The sequence below is a fragment of the Neophocaena asiaeorientalis genome, unplaced genomic scaffold, assembly GCF_003031525.2.
Source record: "Neophocaena asiaeorientalis asiaeorientalis breed wild unplaced genomic scaffold, Neophocaena_asiaeorientalis_V1.1 scaffold143, whole genome shotgun sequence".
In the NCBI taxonomy this organism is placed as follows: domain Eukaryota; kingdom Metazoa; phylum Chordata; class Mammalia; order Artiodactyla; family Phocoenidae; genus Neophocaena; species Neophocaena asiaeorientalis.
The window spans coordinates 6,591,763-6,610,273 of record NW_020175536.1 but is presented as its reverse complement, the minus strand read 5'-3'; the positions used below and the strand labels follow the sequence as shown (position 1 = coordinate 6,610,273).

Below are 18,511 nucleotides of genomic sequence, written 5' to 3'. Positions count from 1 at the left end.
CGCTTCCCAAACACTCTGCGGGGGGCTGTGCGCGACGCCCGCCGCCGGGAGTCCGGACCCGGCTGCCCGTGGCCCCTTCCGTCCGGCGCCTGCAGCCCGGGAACAAAGTTGACGAGAAACAGCTGGCCGAGGGCGCAGCGGGGCGGCGCTCTGGCTTCTCTGCGCGCGCCGCTTGGGGGAGGCGGCGGCGCGGCCCGAGGGGAGGCAGCAGCAGTTGGAGGGCTTGGCCGAACGCAGTAAACGTATCCTCGGCGCGACGGGAACGGCGGCCGAAGCGACCCGACTTCGCGGCGCCCGCACCTGAGCCGGTCCTCAGACGGCAGCCGCGGTGTCCGAGTGCTTCCCCGGGGGCCCCTGCCCAGCAACAAAGACCCAACGCAGCCAAAAATAAATAATAAATTAAATAAATAAATAAAAGAAAATTCACGTTCCCAGTCACAGTGTGATGGGAAAGCAAATTTCAGTGAAATGTTTCAATGCCTTTCAGTGTTTGAAGTTCCTAGTGAAATCACACATGCTGAGAATGTTAGAACCTAGCAAGGTGGGTCAGAAATTATGTCAAAGGCCTTTAGTGGAAATTAGAGAGCGGGGAAGTGGTGTCTTTGGTTGGTTGATTAGAATAGTAATGACTCGAATGTGTGTGTGTGGGGGGTCACCAAACAAGACTTGAAGAGACAAAACCTCCACTGTGACAGCGTGTGGATTGTGCCAAAGAAATGAACTGTTAAACTTCCCTGTTTTCGGGCCGGTTGTGGAGAACAGAGTGAAAACCGACCAGCACAGAACTTGGCCTGAGTCAGAAGTGGGCCAGTTACTACTGAACGGCAACGTGAAAGCTTCACTGAGGGTCTGAAAGCAGCACATTTCCTCCCACCACACCTTCATAGATCGTCACCTTAGAGAAACCTACCAAACATTTTGAACATTCGTAAGTGTCTACCCTACTAACTTTGATGCTCATTTGGTTATTACTAATGCAAACTCATGTTTATTTATTATTGTTTTAAAGAGAAAGTAGTTGGAAATGTGAATGTTTTCCATCTTTACCTGGCTTTTCAAAAATAATCTTCTAAAAGTTTGAAATTTACTCAAAAGTAAAAAAAAAAAAAAGCATCACTGATGTAGCGGGGATTACTTGACCTCTGGCAACCATTACTGGGAGCCAGATGTGGGTGACTCTTGGGACTCTAGGCTTCTGTAAGGGTTCCTAGGTAAGAAAGAATGGTACACTGAATCTGAGGACGTATTTCTTCTTTTATGTGAGGGGGAAGATAATCATGACTGTCTCTTGACCACTTCCCCAATGTTGGCAGTATATAGAGAAACCTATATACTGGATTGGGTTTGTGTGTTCCTTGATAATCACAGTGGAAAGGTGAGGTTTTTTAATACTGTTAAAATTTCCTTCATATGGAGGTGCCCAGCTTGATCCTTCAGTTTTCCTGTCAGCCCTTTGTTAAACACTGGCCACATATAATGAGGGATAAATCAGGAACCTGACTATACCCAGCAACTCCCTGTCTGAGAAGACCTTCCCAGTTGAAGTAAATAATACTTTTTTGTCGTTTAAGCTTTTTCTACTTTAACCTCCTTTTATTGCTATTTAATATGAAGATACCATGAGATAAATTTTGTTGGCTCCATCTTTTTAAAAGTAAAGTCATCTCTCATGGCCCATTATCTAGAATATATGCTGTGGTTGCTCACCTGTTTTGTGAGCTGGATGTAGTTACAAAAATATATGTGTGGTGTATATAATTCCAACTTAATGGTCTTTTTTTTTTTTAACTCTCAGCTTTATTACCAAAGACACACTCTCAGACACTTCATTCAGTCCTCAATTCTTTTTTTTAATATAAATTTATTTATTTATTTTTATTTATGGCTGCGTTGGGTCTTCGTTGCCGGGCGTGGGCTTTCTCTAGTTGCAAGGAGTGGGGGCTACTCTTCATTGTGGTGCGCGGGCTTCTCATTGCCGTGGCTTCTCTTGTTGCGGAGCACGGGCTCTAGGTGCGCCGGCTTCAGTAGTTGTGTCTCGCGGGTTCTAGAGCTGAGATTTTACCTATACATATTTTTGAAGCCACGATTGATTGATTGATTGATTGAAGAGCAATTAAAGGTCCTGCTTCATACAGTTCATGCCTTGGGGACCAGGCTGAGTTTTGTCTCACATTTCCTTCCTGCTCTCAGTGAAGTGACCCTTCTTCACCCAGGCTCAAGCCTCGCCTTTCTTATGAGGCCTTCCTGCCCCACCCCAGCCCAGGCGTTCCTGCAGACTGAAGTGCTTTGTCACCACTGCTGCTGTCTGCTTCCTTCTCCAGATTCTGAGCACCTCACTTGCAGGACTCTCTTCGTTGGTTTTACAACTTGATTGCCCTGCCTGTAACGGGATGGGGCTTTACGCAGTGAATAAGTTCAAGGTAAGCGTGGGAGGGACGGAGGTGGCGTTTAACTGATGAGCAGGGCTGGATGGCAGTCTGGCAAGAAACACAGGGTTGCACATCGTGGACAGACTTGGTTACGTACAATTCCCCATATCAGTTGGAAACCTTCTCCCTACTCTTGTTCTAGTATAGCCTATTCACTAATTCACCCTCAGAGAGAAAAAAAATCTATTTTACAGGCAAATCTCCACTGACCCTCAGGACCAGAATAGGTCTTTCTTTATATAAACTCTGGGCTTTTCTTACATAATAGTTTAAATTGCAAGAGATAATGGATGTGTTCAGTGCCATATTCCCAGCAGATCATGTCGTTATCTGCAGATAAAGACAGATAATGCCCAGTGTCTGGGCACTAAAATATTTGATGAGTGAATAAATTAATAAATGAGATGAGATGATTGTCTTATTGGCAGTAGGGTTTTGATTACGGTGTGCTACTCAGTAATCTTTCCTACAGTTTACATAATATACAGTTTCCTTCCAAATTACATTTCTGAAAGGAACGTAGTTTTGAAACACTTATGATACCAAAAATTTCTGATTAATAAGTGAGAATAGTCATTAAAAGAAATGTTATAAGCCACTGAAAAAGACATAAAATGAATCAGAAGAATAGGAAATGTTGAAGAGAATATGGAATAAAACAATTACTTTGGCCAGTGGTTCTCAGTTTGGTTCCAATTCAAACAGTATCATCACCTGAACCTTGTTAGAAATTCAAATTCTTGGCTTACACCCAAGACCTCCTGAATCAAAAGTCATGTGAGTGGGACCTGAAATCTGTAGTTTATCAATCATTCCAGGTAATTCTGATGACTTCTAACGTTTGAGAAACACTGAATTAGGCTGATTTACAAAGAAACAAAGACTTAGGAAATTTCTTACTTCTCAGATCTAAAGTATCACTAGACACAAATTGATTCATTACCATTGATTAACTATAATGAAAAAAGCATAAAGATGACGATTAAGTTTTTTTAATTTCTTTTATTTATTTTTGGCTGTGTTGGGTCTTCGTTGCTGGGCGGGGGGCTTTCTCTAGTTGCGACAAGCGGGGGCTACTCTTCCTTGTGGTACACAGGCTTCTCATTGCAGTGGCTTCTCTTGTTGCAGAGCACGGGCTCTAGGCGCACGCGCTTCAGTAGTTGTGGCACACGGGCTCAGTAAATGTGGCTCGTGGGCTCTAGAGCGCAGGCTCAGGAGTTGTGGCGCATGGGCTTAGTTGCTCCGGGGCATGTGGGATCCTACTAGACCAGGGCTTGAACCCGTGCCCCCTGCATTGGCAGGCAGATTCCCAACCACTACACCACCAGGGAAGCCCAAAGATTAAGTTCTTAAAGAGAATGTTGAGGATTTCAAAAATAAATTTGAATAACAGGTTATTTTTGTGGACAACACACATAGTCATATTTCTTGAATTGCTGACTACTTAAACTACACTTTTTTTTTTTTGGTCTGGGGAAATACAGGAAGCAGACAATATTTAAAAAAATTCCATATGTAGTTAGGTATAAAACTAATGAATTTAATTTATTTCTTGAAAATTATTCAGAAAAGACATACAATCAGATTTGTAGGAATGTTATTTTTGGAATAACATTTTATTGGAATAATTTGGAGGAGTGTTATTTTGTAGTTAAAATTCTGAATATATGTGGTATGATGAGATGATTTCAACATGTTATATAGGCAGCACAGGACACTGAACCCTGAGAAAGAGGAAACAAATGAGGGAAACTCAGTGATAGACCCACCTTACTGCCTGAAGATTTCTAGGTCACAACACAGGGTGGGGGCACCCTGAGTGTAGATGTGAGTTCAGGGAGGTCAAGGTGGTTGGAGTTCCCAGGACTGAAGCCTGCTTGAGGGTAAAGCTGCACAGAGAGACAGAGACAGACAGAGGCAGACATCTCTAGGGGGCCCCAAAGGTGGAGTCTGCAGCTGAATGCTGGTCAATTAATGTCTGTGAGGAAATATTCCCGGTCAAGAAAAGAGGACCCCAAGAGAACCAGTACAACAATCCTGCATCTCACACAGGGCTGGGAATAGTTGTTTCCTCATTCACAATGGGAAATCCTTGAACTACATGGGATATAGGGGAGAGGACGCGGAAGGGGATTGCCCCTCTGGTGAGGAAATCAAGCCCAGATTAAAGACTTCTCTCTCCCCACTAACAGAGTTTAAAAGCACGCTTTGAAAGTCAAGGTTTGTTCCAGAGTTAACCCCACTTCTACACTCCTGTGCAACCATGCCTTCTGTGGCACAAAGAGGCAAAGACAACAGAGAAATTAAAGGCGGTTCCACCCGCACTCTTCAAGTAACAGACACCCCTTCTCCCAATTACTCTGGCCTGAAGGAAGGGCTCTCCCAGGGCCACTGGTGCCCATGCCACTGGCACCACTCTGCCATTTTGCTGTTGCTACACAGCGCAGCTTCCTGACTGAGCCTGGTCTTGGGTCAGGGGTGGGAGAGAAAACAAGAAAAAAATGAGAATCCCCACCTCCACACTTTTCTGTTTTCAGGGGCCTCTTTGCTGATCCTCTGACGGGAAAGAGAGGGTCTCTTGGAGTTTTTCTGTGAGCTCCTGCTGTGTAGTTCAGAGACTGGGGACTTTCTTTGGTCCCGGAGTAAAGCCAGGAAAGAAAAGAGCCGTAGGAAAACCAAATTTTTGTCGCTCAGTTCTCTGAGATTATAATTCATTAGCCTGATGCGCCACCTGTGCAAGCACCAGGCTGACCTGGCTCTGCTCAGAGACACCCTCTGGTCTGAGTCTTCTTGTCCCTGACAGTCGATCACTCTCCCCAGCCTCTGCCACCCCCTGCCCTGCTGTGGAGCCATCGGGCTCACGTGAGCTTTCCGCATGTATCGGAGCAGTGGGCTATGGCAGTCTGGCCTCTGTCAGAGATCAGGACTTCTCCTGATGTGCTGCTGGGTAAGCTACAGCAATGCCTCTCCCACCCCGCTCAGATGCCTCCCCAGTCCAAGAACCCTCTGCATTCTACAGCCAGCTCTTCCCCGGGCCCTGACAGCCCTTGGTCCAGTGCAGAGCTGCGATGTGAAGTATGCTTCATGGGGCCGGAGTGTTCGCTAGGCTCAGGCTGGGCACGTGCTGGGGCAGTTTTCAATCTGCCATTTCTGCCCTGCCAGGGGAGCCAGCAGGCACACACATACTCCTCACAAGCAGAGCCCAGGCTTCCCACATCCCTCCTGTTAGTCCCAGAGCAACTCCAATCAGCCAAAGGGGCTAGTCTTCCCTACACAATATTATACACTAAATGGTCCAAAAGGGTTGTTTATGTACTTCTTAATGAAAGAAGTTTAATGAGAGAGCTTAAGATTTTAAGTAGAATGTTGGGGATTCAGAAAATTAGTGAAACATTTTGGAAAATAGATTATTTTCATGGAGGATATACACAGGTATATTTTTTGAGGCATTTGCTTACTATAAAAAGAAGAAAACTTCCTTTCTTTAGTTTAGAAAATACAGGAAACGAACAATAGCCAAAAAATACTCTAGATGAAAGTAGGTAAAACATTAGTGAGATCAATTTACTTTCTAGAAGATTAGTGAGAAAAGACTTTGTAATCATATATGCATTATTGGATTATTTAAATTTCTGGGAATACAGTCCTAAAATGAGAGGATTCTAAGTGATTACTGTATACATATAAATTTTACACTAGACATGGATATCAGCAATTTTACACTAGACATGGATATCAGCAATATTAGAGCAGTGTCGTTTCCTGGGTCAAAATATCAAGTACATATTCTGAGATATCAGTAGCAGATGTTATGATCTCAGGATGCTGTAACAATTAAGCCATGGCCCATTGGCACAAGATGGAGAAAATGACCACAGGAACCAAAGAGAAAGCCTCAAACTTACCTGATGTATGAATGTCTGATTTATGCCTGAACAGGCACACATTGCATGTGGGTGTAAAATAGACTTCTCAATAAGTCTGCTGTGGTATTTACCTAATGCCATCCACAAAAATCAATTTCATGTGGATTGAATTCAATGGGAGAGACATTCATCATTTTAAAAGGAGTGAATATTAAAAGAAAAACTTTTTGACCCTTTGTTACACAGTGATTTCCTAATAAAGAAACAAAACCCACAAATTGAATAAGAAAAATGATCAATTAACTACAAACATTAAGCATTTCTGTTATCAAAAGTCATCTTAATGGAAGAGAAATGCTGGGAAAAACACTGTGATCCATAAAACTAGCAAAGGATAAGTGACCAGAATATATCAAGAGACCTGAAAATCTATAAGACCAATATAAGCCCACTACCCCAATCACAGAAGGACAAAGAATAAGTTCACAGGAAAGAAAGGCAGATATACATAAAAAGATGCTCAAACTCATAGGAAATCAGAGAAATAAAAATTAAAATCACAATCACTACCTTCAGATATTTTTTAAAATAACATTTATAATATTAATTATATTAATTTTTTAAATTTTTTTAAAAAAAATATTAAGCTCTGGAGATGACAAGAGGAACCCAAAATATCTCATGTTATGGGAGTAAAAATTGGTACAATTCTCTTGGAAATCAATCTCTAGTGAAATTCAAGTTGAACATATTTAGAATCCTGATTGAATAATCTAGACAAGAACAAGTGCTATATGTGGCAGGTACAAATTGGTCATAACAACATAATATACAATCACCAAAATAATAATAAAAAAGAAACTCTGGCCAATCTCAATTCCATTACTGGTGAAATGGCTAAGTAAATCTAAGTATAGTCTCATTAAAGAACGTCATATGTCCGGATTTCAAACTATATTCAAAAGCTACAGTAATCAAAGTGATATGGTACTGGCATAAAAAATACATAGACCAATAGAACAGGATTGAGAGCCAGGAAATTAACCTGTGCATATACAGTCAACTAATCTTTGACAAGACCAAGAACACACAGTGAGGAAATGATAGGTTGTTCAGTACATGATGTTGGGAGACTTTGAAGTTCCTTCCTGCATAGGGCAGTGCTTAGGTGTTACCAGGGTTAAGAAGTGCTCAAAGGAATTAGGAAAGCTCTTGGACGTTCCCAGTGGTCCAGTGGTTAAGAATCCAGTCTTCCACCGCAGGGGGTGTGGGTTCAATCCCTGGTCAGGGAACTATGATCCCACATGCCTAGCAGCCCTGCCCCCCAAAAAAACAAAAACAAAGGAAAGCTCTTATCCAAAGCACTGGGTGGTGCTTAGCAATACTGAAGCAATCCTGACTCCAGGCTTCTAAAACACTGGACCCACGAGGGTTGGGTCCAGTGCCAGGGGTCCTTAGCCCCTGAATGGGAATATTTAAACCTGGGAGTCACCTAGCAAGGCAGGGTCCTGATGGACCGTAGTGACCATGATCCTGGAATTCTCACCCCTCTTCCTTCTTGACCCAGCACTGACTCATTTGCCTCAAAGGTCATGGGATTCCTCCTCTTCTAAGATCAATGCTTAGTAACCACCCAGAAGAGCTTCTCTTTCCAGTGGGTACTTCCTGCCATGGGGATGGAATAGAGGGGGAACACTCATCCCGCATCACCCTTTGCTGGGACCCACAGCTTACAGTGCAACCAGGGCTTAGAATCTAGTTTCCAGAAACTCAAATGGAAGCCCCCACCACAACATCATCAAAACCTGGCATACGTCATTTATTCAGCAAAACAAATATCTAGCAAAGGCCAATGTTGATAAACTTGACAGTCTAGATGAAATGGGTAAATTCATTGGAAGATACACACTACTAAAGCCCACTGAATATAAAAGTAAGTAAAATGAATAACTGGCTATCCATTAACAAAATTGAATCTGTAATTTAATAAATTACTCTCAGACTTCTCTTTTGAGCAAAAATGAAGTAACAGGGATGGGATTTGCTCTTCTATCTTAAACAAGGACAACCCAGAAATGTGACATATAAAGGCAACAGTTTTCAGACATTTGACAATAAGCATCACAGGAGAGTAAACTTAGAGAGAGGGACCAAAGGAGGGGAGCCTTGTGACAGTCTCATTTTACTGCCTGGAGATTTCTAGACTTGTCACAGGGAGGGGGAACCCAGACAGAGCCCAGTGGTCTCCCCGAGTTGAAGAGACAGGGTTGGAAGTTCAGTAAAACCAAGGTGGCTGGAGTTCCCAGGATTGAGTACTAGTCGAGGGTAGAGTTGCACAGAAGAGAGCTCCAGAGGGTAGAATTGCACAGAAGAGAGCTCCCACAGCAGGAGCCTACATCTGAGTACAGATCAGTGAATGCTTGTGAGGAAAATATCCAAGATCAAGGAAAGAACCACCCCAAAGGGGTAGATGGAACAATACCTCAGGTCACACAGGGCTGGGAATAGTTCCCACTATCCAGAGTGAAAAATCCTCTCGGTACAGGGCATATCTTTTAGAACACTCAGGGAGCAGGGGGGTTGGTATTGTCCCAATGGTGGGGAAAATCCAGCCCAGATTAAAGACTTCTCTGCTTTCTCCTTACACCGTTTATAAGCAAGCCTTGAAAACCGGAGAGTCTTCCAGAGTTAACACCACCTTCTGGCCCCTATAGGACTGTGGTGGTCCTCAAGTCAAAGCAACAATAGAAAACACTTAAGAAGATTTCACGCACACACCCCACTTTGGACAATAGGGGCCTCTTTCTGCAGTTCCTCTGGAAAAAGGAAAAAAGTGCTCTCTTGGGACAAAGCTTCCCCATCTGCCATTCTACTGTTGCCACTCACTGTACCTTTTTGACAGTGGCTGATCTTGGGGCAGCACTGGAAGAGAAAAAGAGAAGATGAAAAGAAAAAAAGTGATTTCCTCTCACACTTTCCTGTTTGCAGGACCCTCTTTTCCTGGTCCTCTGACTAGAAACCAGGGTTTATGTTTGAGCTTTTGCTGCATGCGCATGCTGTGCAGATCAGAGAGCTGAGTCTTCCTTCAGTTCAGTCAATGCCAGGAAGGAGAAGAGGAAAAGTAATTCCACCAGCTCACCTCCACTGTGGGTAATTATTCAAGTCTTAACTTCTCTCCTCATTTCACTTTCTAGTTTTAATTTTTCACATTCCTCACATGGTTACTTTTTATGGTCAGTTCAAATCTGTAGGTGAGACAGACTATGGAGAATTTCTTCCGTTTTGGCCAGTGCCAGAGTCAATACAAAACTTTTCAGTATGCAACAATTCTTGGACCCCTTCCGAAGATGAGGGCATTATTAGATTGCTTTAAATCCCTAAGCAAATATCTGGAAATCTAGTTATCATTTCTTTTCCACCACAACTTCATAGAAATACGTATAATCCCCAAATTATTCCCTAAGCAACTTCTCTTTAAAGAGAGAGAGCAAAAGTTGGAGAGATATACTCCAATAAAGATGTAAGAAAAAAAGATGGAGAGATGGAAGGAGAAAGGGGAGTGGGGAGAGAAAGATTGATTCTTCTAAAAGAGAAGAAAAAGAAAAAATTGTTTTTCCTTAGGATAAGCTCTCCTAGAATCTACTCTTTTAACAGCTTTCCTATCTATCATACATCAGTGTCAACTAGAGTCATTATGGTGGACAACACATCCCCAAAGAGATTGATTTCAGTGTCTGATCACTTTACAAAGTTGTAAGATCTAAGTCAGTGACACTCTTTGAAATGAAATGTGACTGTTAACAGCTTGGATGTTTTGTGCATGTAAGAAAGAAAGTTTACTGTCCATCCTTGGAAATGTATATTCAAGGTATTTTCACTCTACATATCTTCCTTAAAAGTACTGCAGTATCCAAGCATCTACTACCACTCTGAGAAAATATGTGTATGTTCCTAAAAATCTCTGTTCGTCATTGAGAGCTACTAATAGCAACACTGAGGAATGAGATCATACACAGTCTATATTTTGCCAGTTAAAATGAATTTCTGAGCCATGTACCTGAACAATAACTTAATTCACATCTTTATTTAATATTTCTCATCGCTTCTTGAGCTGCTAATTGTGTCTACATTATAGTAACTTATTTTGGTTATATAGCCTTTGCTTTTAATAATTTTCCTACACATTCATTCATTTGTTCCAATATATTTTTGATGTCTCTCATATCCTTAAGCAGGTGTTTCATCCCTGGAATGTGGCTGGGAAGAGGACTAGCATTGGCCTTCGCTTCTTGCAGTCTGCAAACTAGAAAAGAAGACCCAAAATCTATTGTGAGTTTTACAAAGAGAAAGAATAAGCTGTTCTTGAGGTCATATCATGATTGACCTAATCTAGTTTGGTAAACTGAGGATTACAAGAGGAATAGGATTTAGCCAGATGAGTGCAGGGAGAAGAGAATTCTATGCTGCCCTTGCGTCTTGACAAGGACTCTCTGGAAGGAGAAGCCTCTGTGCTTTCTGTTCATGCATTTGGCTGAGTTTCCACACCCATGTATTCTTTAATCTCTAGCAACTTCAGATGGCAAATGAAAAGTACATGTATCCTACCCAGTAAAATAAAAGAGATTACTTTTATTTAAGTAAAACAGAAAAGACAAATGTACATCGTTAACATTATCACCACTTTAGAAAATAACGCAGCCATGATATCTCCTGAAGGTAAAATGAAGTTAAACACAGTGAAGTATAATTGATTTTCCCCATTCTAGAAGTCACCTGGATAGAAGACCCTCAGCTATTAGAACTGCCGAGACCTTGGTCAGGTTTGTGAGCTGTTCCTGATCATTTGGGTCCACACCAAATGAAAGGTCTGAGAGGGAAAGAGAAAGAGCGTGAGAGGAAATTACAAATGAGGGAACTTCTGGCAACATTAATAAAGCTTATTATACCACATTCATAATCTAGAAACACCCCGATCCAGCCCTGGGGTCTTTGGATATAGTGGGGTAAGAGTGGGAATGTAGAAAAGAGACTGAAATGGTCCTCCACGCTGACACACAGAAGTAGAAAAATATCCTCAGAGTTAAGTAGCATATCATTCCTACTTGTCCAGGATTCCTTGCAAAGTCCTATAATCCAGTTACGAGAGTTTCCCACATTCACCTCCCAGTAATGTTTGCCAGTGGTGAAGGTCTGAGCACCCCATGAAGGAGTATTCTCTGAACTTGCTGGATTACGGGGCACGTCTTGATGGTCAGGACTGCACTGCAAACGTCTCAGGTCTTCAGTCAGAGCCACATGACAATTTCTTATTTTATGATCCAACGTAACATACACTTCAGTAAAAAGAAAACAGCAAAGTCAAAGAACAGAGTTTTAAAGTTCTGAGGGACGGACAAGTGTGGCGGTATTGTGGCAGAGGTTTAGCAACCAAATCTCTGGAACAAAGCAAAGCTGGTTTGTCTTATTTGCTGGGAATATTCCAGCCCACCATGACCATTTTCAAGGTGCCAGCCATTTAGTAATTGCTCCTAAAATTCTGGAACTTGTAATAATTCGCTCCCATGAGTGTGTCAGAACGAGCTAGCTCCAGAACACCCCTTTACCAAAGGTAAAGACAAAGTGTGTCACTGGAAATCCAGAGAAAGAACAGGAAGGGCTTCTTGTCTATCTAAAGAGCCAGAAAATCTCTAATCGTACAACTAGATGAAGGAAAATTTTGAGAATACATAAAGATGTGGGATATCAGGCTCTGGCTTATTTTTACTAACTAACTCCTCAAAAACTAGGGATTTCATTCATAGATGTCAAGAAAATAGCAAAAAAACAAAGAAAAAAAAAAGAAAATAGCAAAATGGCCCTTAATTCACTTAAGTCCTCTCATTAATCCACTCTCACAAAATAAAATAGTAATAAATATATTATACGTTATACTTTAAATATGATATTGTTTTTCTTTTTAGTCCTAAATAGTGATCACATTGCTTAACATTTAAGCAAGCAAAAATAAAATAAACCAAAAACCCATCTGTGCCTTTTTTTAGAAGTGATTTCTCTCTTAGGATTTCTAATGGAGCCACCACTGAATCAGAATCCAACTCATCCCATCTCAGGCCTGCTTCTCCTTTGTCTGCCAGGCTCGCCCTTCAGTTGCATTTGTCTTAAGGGGCCCTCTATGCAAAAAATCATGGGTTTAGTTTGTTTTGTGAAAGGAAGGCTTAGCTTTCAGCAAAAGCTGTCCTGTTTAGTCTAGTTTGAGGATATGAGATTATACTGGGAAATTCACTATCTCCAGTTTTTTTCCTTGGGGAAAATCATTTGCCATTTCCCTTATCCTTAAAAAGATGAAACCCAGTCTCACATTTACATACAGTTGATAAAATCATACTCTTATAAAATTGAAAGTCAGAAGATGTTCTTAGGGTGCACGAATGGCTGTGCTTTGTTGTAATCTACAGCAGGATTCACAGCGTTCCGCAAAGTTCTTATAAGGGTATGAAAGCTAGAACTTCACAACAGAAAGAAGGCATACATCCCATATTCACACATATTACCAAGTACACATACAAAGTTAAATTATCTGCTTACAAGCTGCTCTCTTGCAGCTGGTCAGAAACTGTAAATATAGTCGTCCCTGAGTATATGAGGGGAATTCATTCCAGGACCCCTTGTATACCAAAATCCATGGATGCTCAAATCTCTTATATAAAACGGCACAGTATTTCCATATAATGTATGCACAATTTCCTGTATGCTTTAATCACCTCTAGATTACTTATAATACCTAATATAATGCAAATGCTATGTAAATAGTTGTCAGCATTGACAAAGTTTTGCTTTTTGGAAATTTCTGGGTTTTTGAAAAATATATATTTTCCATTGGCAGTTGGTTGAATCCCCGGATGTGAAACCTATAGGGATATGGAAGGCTAACTGTATAGTAGAGGAATAGAACAAGAAGGTTTGGGAGATTTTCTTCTGGATCTGTTACTTGAACCTTTCCACACAGTTATCCTTCTTCCATATAAGGCAAAAGTGATGTTTCGTCTCCAGATTATACTGGAGGAGCAAAACTCGCCATCATAGAGGCAGAAGAAGAATCTGGACTTTGGAACCAGAAAAATAATGGAGGCCAAAAAGGATATAACTCCAGTGGATATAAATGCTTTCCAAGCAGGCTGGTGTTCAGCACCCTAACGTCCTTCCTTAGTCCTTACCTGGAGCATGTCCATATCTGCTTTAAGGCACAGTTCCTTCAGCTCCTCATATATTCTTCTCAGGAGTTTCCCCATATGAACCATTCTGGCTACATTTCTCCTGAGTCGCTGAAAAACAATCTTGCCTTCAATTGCCAATATCTCTAAATGTTTTTGCTTTTCTTCCTGGAGATATTGACATACCTTAGGGTATTCAGCTCCTATCATCACCATCCGTAGATTCACAAAACCCTGCAGTGACATTGGATTAATTAGATCATGTATCTGGATGGTTTTATTCTTCTCCTATCATCTATTGTCTACGTGTTATATATAGAATACTTGTCTTAGTTTGTTTGGGCTACTATAACAAAAGCACAATAGACTGCATAACTTATAAATAACAGAATTTACTTCACACAGTTCAGTAAGGTGGGAAATCCAAGATCAGTGCCAGCAGATTTGGTGTATGGTGAGAGCCACTGCCTAGATAGCTATCTTTTTTTTTTTTTTTTGCTTAATAATGATTAAAATATATTCTACTTTACAAAGCACATTCACATACTTGGTTTTCATTTATTTCACCATATGCATGTATCTTTTTTATTGAAGTGTAGTTGATTTACAATATTGTATTAATTTCAGGTATACAGCAAAGTGATTTGGTTATACATACATATATATATGCATATATCTATATTCTGTTTTTTCCCAATTCTTTTCCATTATAGGTTATTACAAGATATTGAATATAGTTCCCTGTGCTATAAAGTAGGTCCTTGTTGTTTATCTATTTTATATATAGTACTGTGTATATGTTAATCCCAAACTCCTAATTTATCCTTCCCCCCACTTTCCTCTTTGGTAACCATAAGTTTTTTTCTATGCCTGTTGGTCGATTTCTGGTGTGTAAATAAGTTCATTTGTATCATTTTTATTTTTAGATTCCACATATAAGTGATATCATATGATATTTGTCTTTCTCTGACTTAATTCCCACAATATGGTAATCTCTAGGTCCATCCATGTTGTTGCAAATGGCATTATTTCATCCTTTTTCGTGGCTGAGTAGTATTCCATTGTATAAGTATACTACGTCTTCTTTATCCATTCATCTGTTGATGGACATTTAGGTTGCTTCCATGTCTTGACTAGATAGTCATCTTTTGGTTGTGTCCTCACATGGCAGGAGGGCCAAGCCTCCACAGGGCTTCTTTTATAAGAATCCCACTCATAAGGACTCTGCCTTCATGACCTAATCACCTCCCAAAGGCACGACCTCCTAACACCATCACTTTGGGGGTTAGAATTTCAACATTTGAACTTGGTGCGGGGGGGAGACCCAAACTTTTGGACCATACCTTCTGTTTTCTCTGCTCCAGAAGGATGGGTTCTCAGAGAACTGCTGGTTCACTCCCTTCACTTCTTTAGATCTCTACCCTGATGTAACGTTCATAATGAGTCTTCCCTGACCAGCATACTTTCTCTGCAAGACTGTACTATTTATACACATCCCTGCTTTAATTTTCTCCCAAGAACTTTACAAATGTGAGGTATTATAAATGTTACTCTTTTTTATTTGTCACATGACTTCTCTTACTAGATTATAACCAACTGAGGTCAGTGATTTTCTTCCTTTTGTCCATTTCTGTATCTCTTTGTGGGCCTAGAACAGTGAGCAATGCATCATATGCCCTACTATGAATCCAAAGGCACGACCTCCTAACACCATCACTTTGGGGGTTAGAATTTCAACATTTGAACTTGGTGCGGGGGGGAGACCCAAACTTTTGGACCATACCTTCTGTTTTCTCTGCTCCAGAAGGATGGGTTCTCAGAGAACTGCTGGTTCACTCCCTTCATTTCTTTAGATCTCTACCCTGATGTAACGTTCATAATGAGTCTTCCCTGACCAGCATACTTTCTCTCCAAGCCTGTACTATTTATACACATCCCTGCTTTAATTTTCTCCCAAGAACTTTACAAATGTGAGATATTATAAATGTTACTCTTTTTTAATTGTTATATGACTTCTCTTACTAGATTATAACCAACTGAGGTCAGTGATTTTTGTCCATTTCTGTATCTTTTTGTGGGCCTAGAACAGTGAGCAATGCATCATATGCCCTCCTATGAATGAGTGGTTTATTAGGAAATCCATCCTAAATGATCAAGAAAATTTTATTATTGCCCTTGGTATTTTCACAGCACTGTATATAGATTTCTGTTTAATGACATATTCTGTACCATAGCCTGTTGATATGCCTTCTTTAGAAGTGATTGAGTTCTTTGAAAATAAAAATATAGTTTATTTTTATTAAACCTTCAGTTTCAGGTTCCCAGTTCATATATGTGCATCAATGAATGATACAACCCAAAATCCTTAGGTAGACGTTCACAATCTTGCCATGGTTATAATTACATTTCTAGCCATAACTCTCACTGCCTGCTTCATACCCTATGTACTAATTAATAGGAGCTACTTGCAGGTCCCAGACAATTCCATGATTTGTCTCATTTTTAGCTTTCTTGTCCCTTAGGTGTCTGTGTCATAAATACCCATGAATTTACAGATTCTACTAACACATTAGCATTGGGATGATTTTTACTTGTTTGAGAAGCTTTTCTTAACATTCAAAGTTTATTAATCTCCTACAGAACTCTATTTTTACCTCCACGCCAGTGACCATTGCATTTGTTTTGTGATATTGCATTTTCTTGTCCCTGCTAAAGTACAATATTAGTGGTAGACATTGCTTTATCAAGAAAATCAGGAAAAACCTTTTAGTTACATATTGGGTTCATTCAACATGAAATCCTCTATTGAAGGTCATGTATGTAGCTCTCTCTGATCACTCACTCAGGGGACATTATGATTTAATTCAAATTCTTCCACTGTAAGTTACGAGGATATTTGTCCCAAGCTGGTTCCAGTGGATACAGGGTCTACTGCTTACCTCCCATACTCTGAATATGTTGGTCACTTTTTTTATATTTCTCTGATTTTCTTTTTTCTTTTTCCAAATAGATTTCATTTGCATCAGAAGGTTCTCCTGCAAAATAACCATAAATTGGAGTACTAGAAAAGCAAAGGTAGTACATTTCAGATACTTAAAAGAAGATAGAAGGGTATGAACATGGGACAAACAGTAAAGAGAGCAGAGATGTCAGTGATTTTCCTTGGGAACACTAACTGATAAATCTGAGAGATCAACCAAAAATAGAATGCCTAAATTTAGAAAATGGAATCTATTATCTGAGGAATCTAACACTGATATTGTAGTAACTTGGTCAATTTTCAGAAGTGAATCTTGCTTTATATTTAATTGTGAAATATTAGCCCTCAGTTTTCCTAAGGCACTATAAGAAAATATTGGCCAGTGTTTCTAAATCTGCTATAATTAGAACAGGATCATCGTAATCATAGTTGTAGGAGCCAACGACTGTTCCTGAAACTAGAGATTTATCCAGCACGTTACTTACACTGAAATACCAGCACCCTAATTCTCATCAATTTCATCATCATTCCTGTCTTTCAGCCCAACAGAATTTAAACTTCAGGAGAACAAGAATGTTGTCTAGTGTCTTCACTGCTTTATCCCTAGATTTCAGAATAGTGCCTGGCACGTGGTGTTCAGAAATTCGATTTGTTTCCTACATAAAATAATAATAACAATCAATGTATTTGCCTCATTGCCTATCAGATACAGGGTCGTCCACATTTCAAAGGCATTCAGAGATATCACTTACCCTGTAGTGCTCTGCAACCTGCTTTACTGGATAGTGTTCATGCGTGGCATGCTCTGGGGAATGAGAGCAGAACAAACACAGCAGGCTCTTGTCCGTTTGACAGAAGTAGAGCTTTATCACTTGGTGTATGCTACACATCTGCTTGGCAGAGCTAGGTAACTGGCAGACAACTGATCCTCTGGTAGGAAGAACATGTTCCTTAGCAAGAATAGTGCTTTTGAAGTCCATTTTCGGAGATACTGCCTTGCACACAGGACAGCAAGGAGCTGTTTGGACATCTTCCCACAAGAGACAGAGGCAAGGAGTACAAAATCTGTGCCCACAGCTCATGGTGACAGGGTCTGTGAAATTGTCCTTGCAGATGGAGCAGATGAACTCACTGGGGAAACACTGCGTGAAAGCAGATTCCATGTTTCTGAGAAAATAAAAGGAAAGGACATTCTTTACCCTTGGCATGTGAGTTGAGCTTTGAGCCTTCTCTCACTAATACACATATGTACTGTAGGAGGACAGGCCATGTTTTGAATAGGATGGCGAGGCACAAAGAGAGTCCTAAAGACTGGTAAAATGCATTATTATTTTCTTACAGTGGCCTCCAGCACTACTTCTCATTTCCCTATTAGAAATCCAGGATTTTTCACATATATTATCTCTCTTTCAAAGACAAAGAAATCAGAGGTTCTGGGCTCATTCATAGGCAGTGGGTCATATTGTGTCCAAAACTATCACAATTTTCCCCTTTTTTCCTCTCTCTGATTGGTTAGCACAGGGTATTTGTTCCAATTCTGGCCAATGAAATAAAAAACTAAGACTCCTAGGACAATTCCAGAAAAGATTTTCTTGCTTCAGAAGAGATGCGTGGAATTTTTTTTAAAAACCTGCCTTTTCTGTTTCTGGACATTTTTTGGATACAATACCCATTTGCATAGCCATCTTGTGGTCACAACGTGAACTAGCCTAAGGAGAAAAGACAATATTCTAAGGATAACAAAAAGGACGGAAAGAAAGACGGAAAGAAACTGCGTTCTTAACAATGACATTGAACAATAGTTAACCTAATTCTGGAGACGCCAATTTCTGACTAAATTAACACAAATCCCTATACTAAAGACCTAACAGAAGAAAGTTTGTGCTCACTAGCACATAAAAAAAGAACTTAGCACAGTATCTACTGTCATATGTGATACGTCAAGAGTTCAACAAAAATTATGAGGCATATCATAAGGCAAGAAAAATGTAGTCTGAACAAAGCAGTCATCAGAACCAGACTTAG

At 40.4% G+C, this 18,511-nt stretch overlaps 1 protein-coding gene across 1 annotated transcript; it reads right to left on the bottom strand.

Annotated features, from left to right (window-relative positions):
* Positions 1-10,989: 10,989 nt before the first annotated feature.
* TRIM77 (tripartite motif containing 77) lies at positions 10,990-17,649 on the bottom strand. The gene is given in 5 exon segments (XM_024731276.1): positions 10,990-11,763; positions 12,615-12,627; positions 13,510-13,740; positions 16,446-16,541; positions 17,239-17,649. Coding segments are annotated over 5 exon segments (1,380 nt in total). The 3' UTR covers positions 10,990-11,134.
* Between the last annotated feature and the right edge of the window lie 862 nt (positions 17,650-18,511).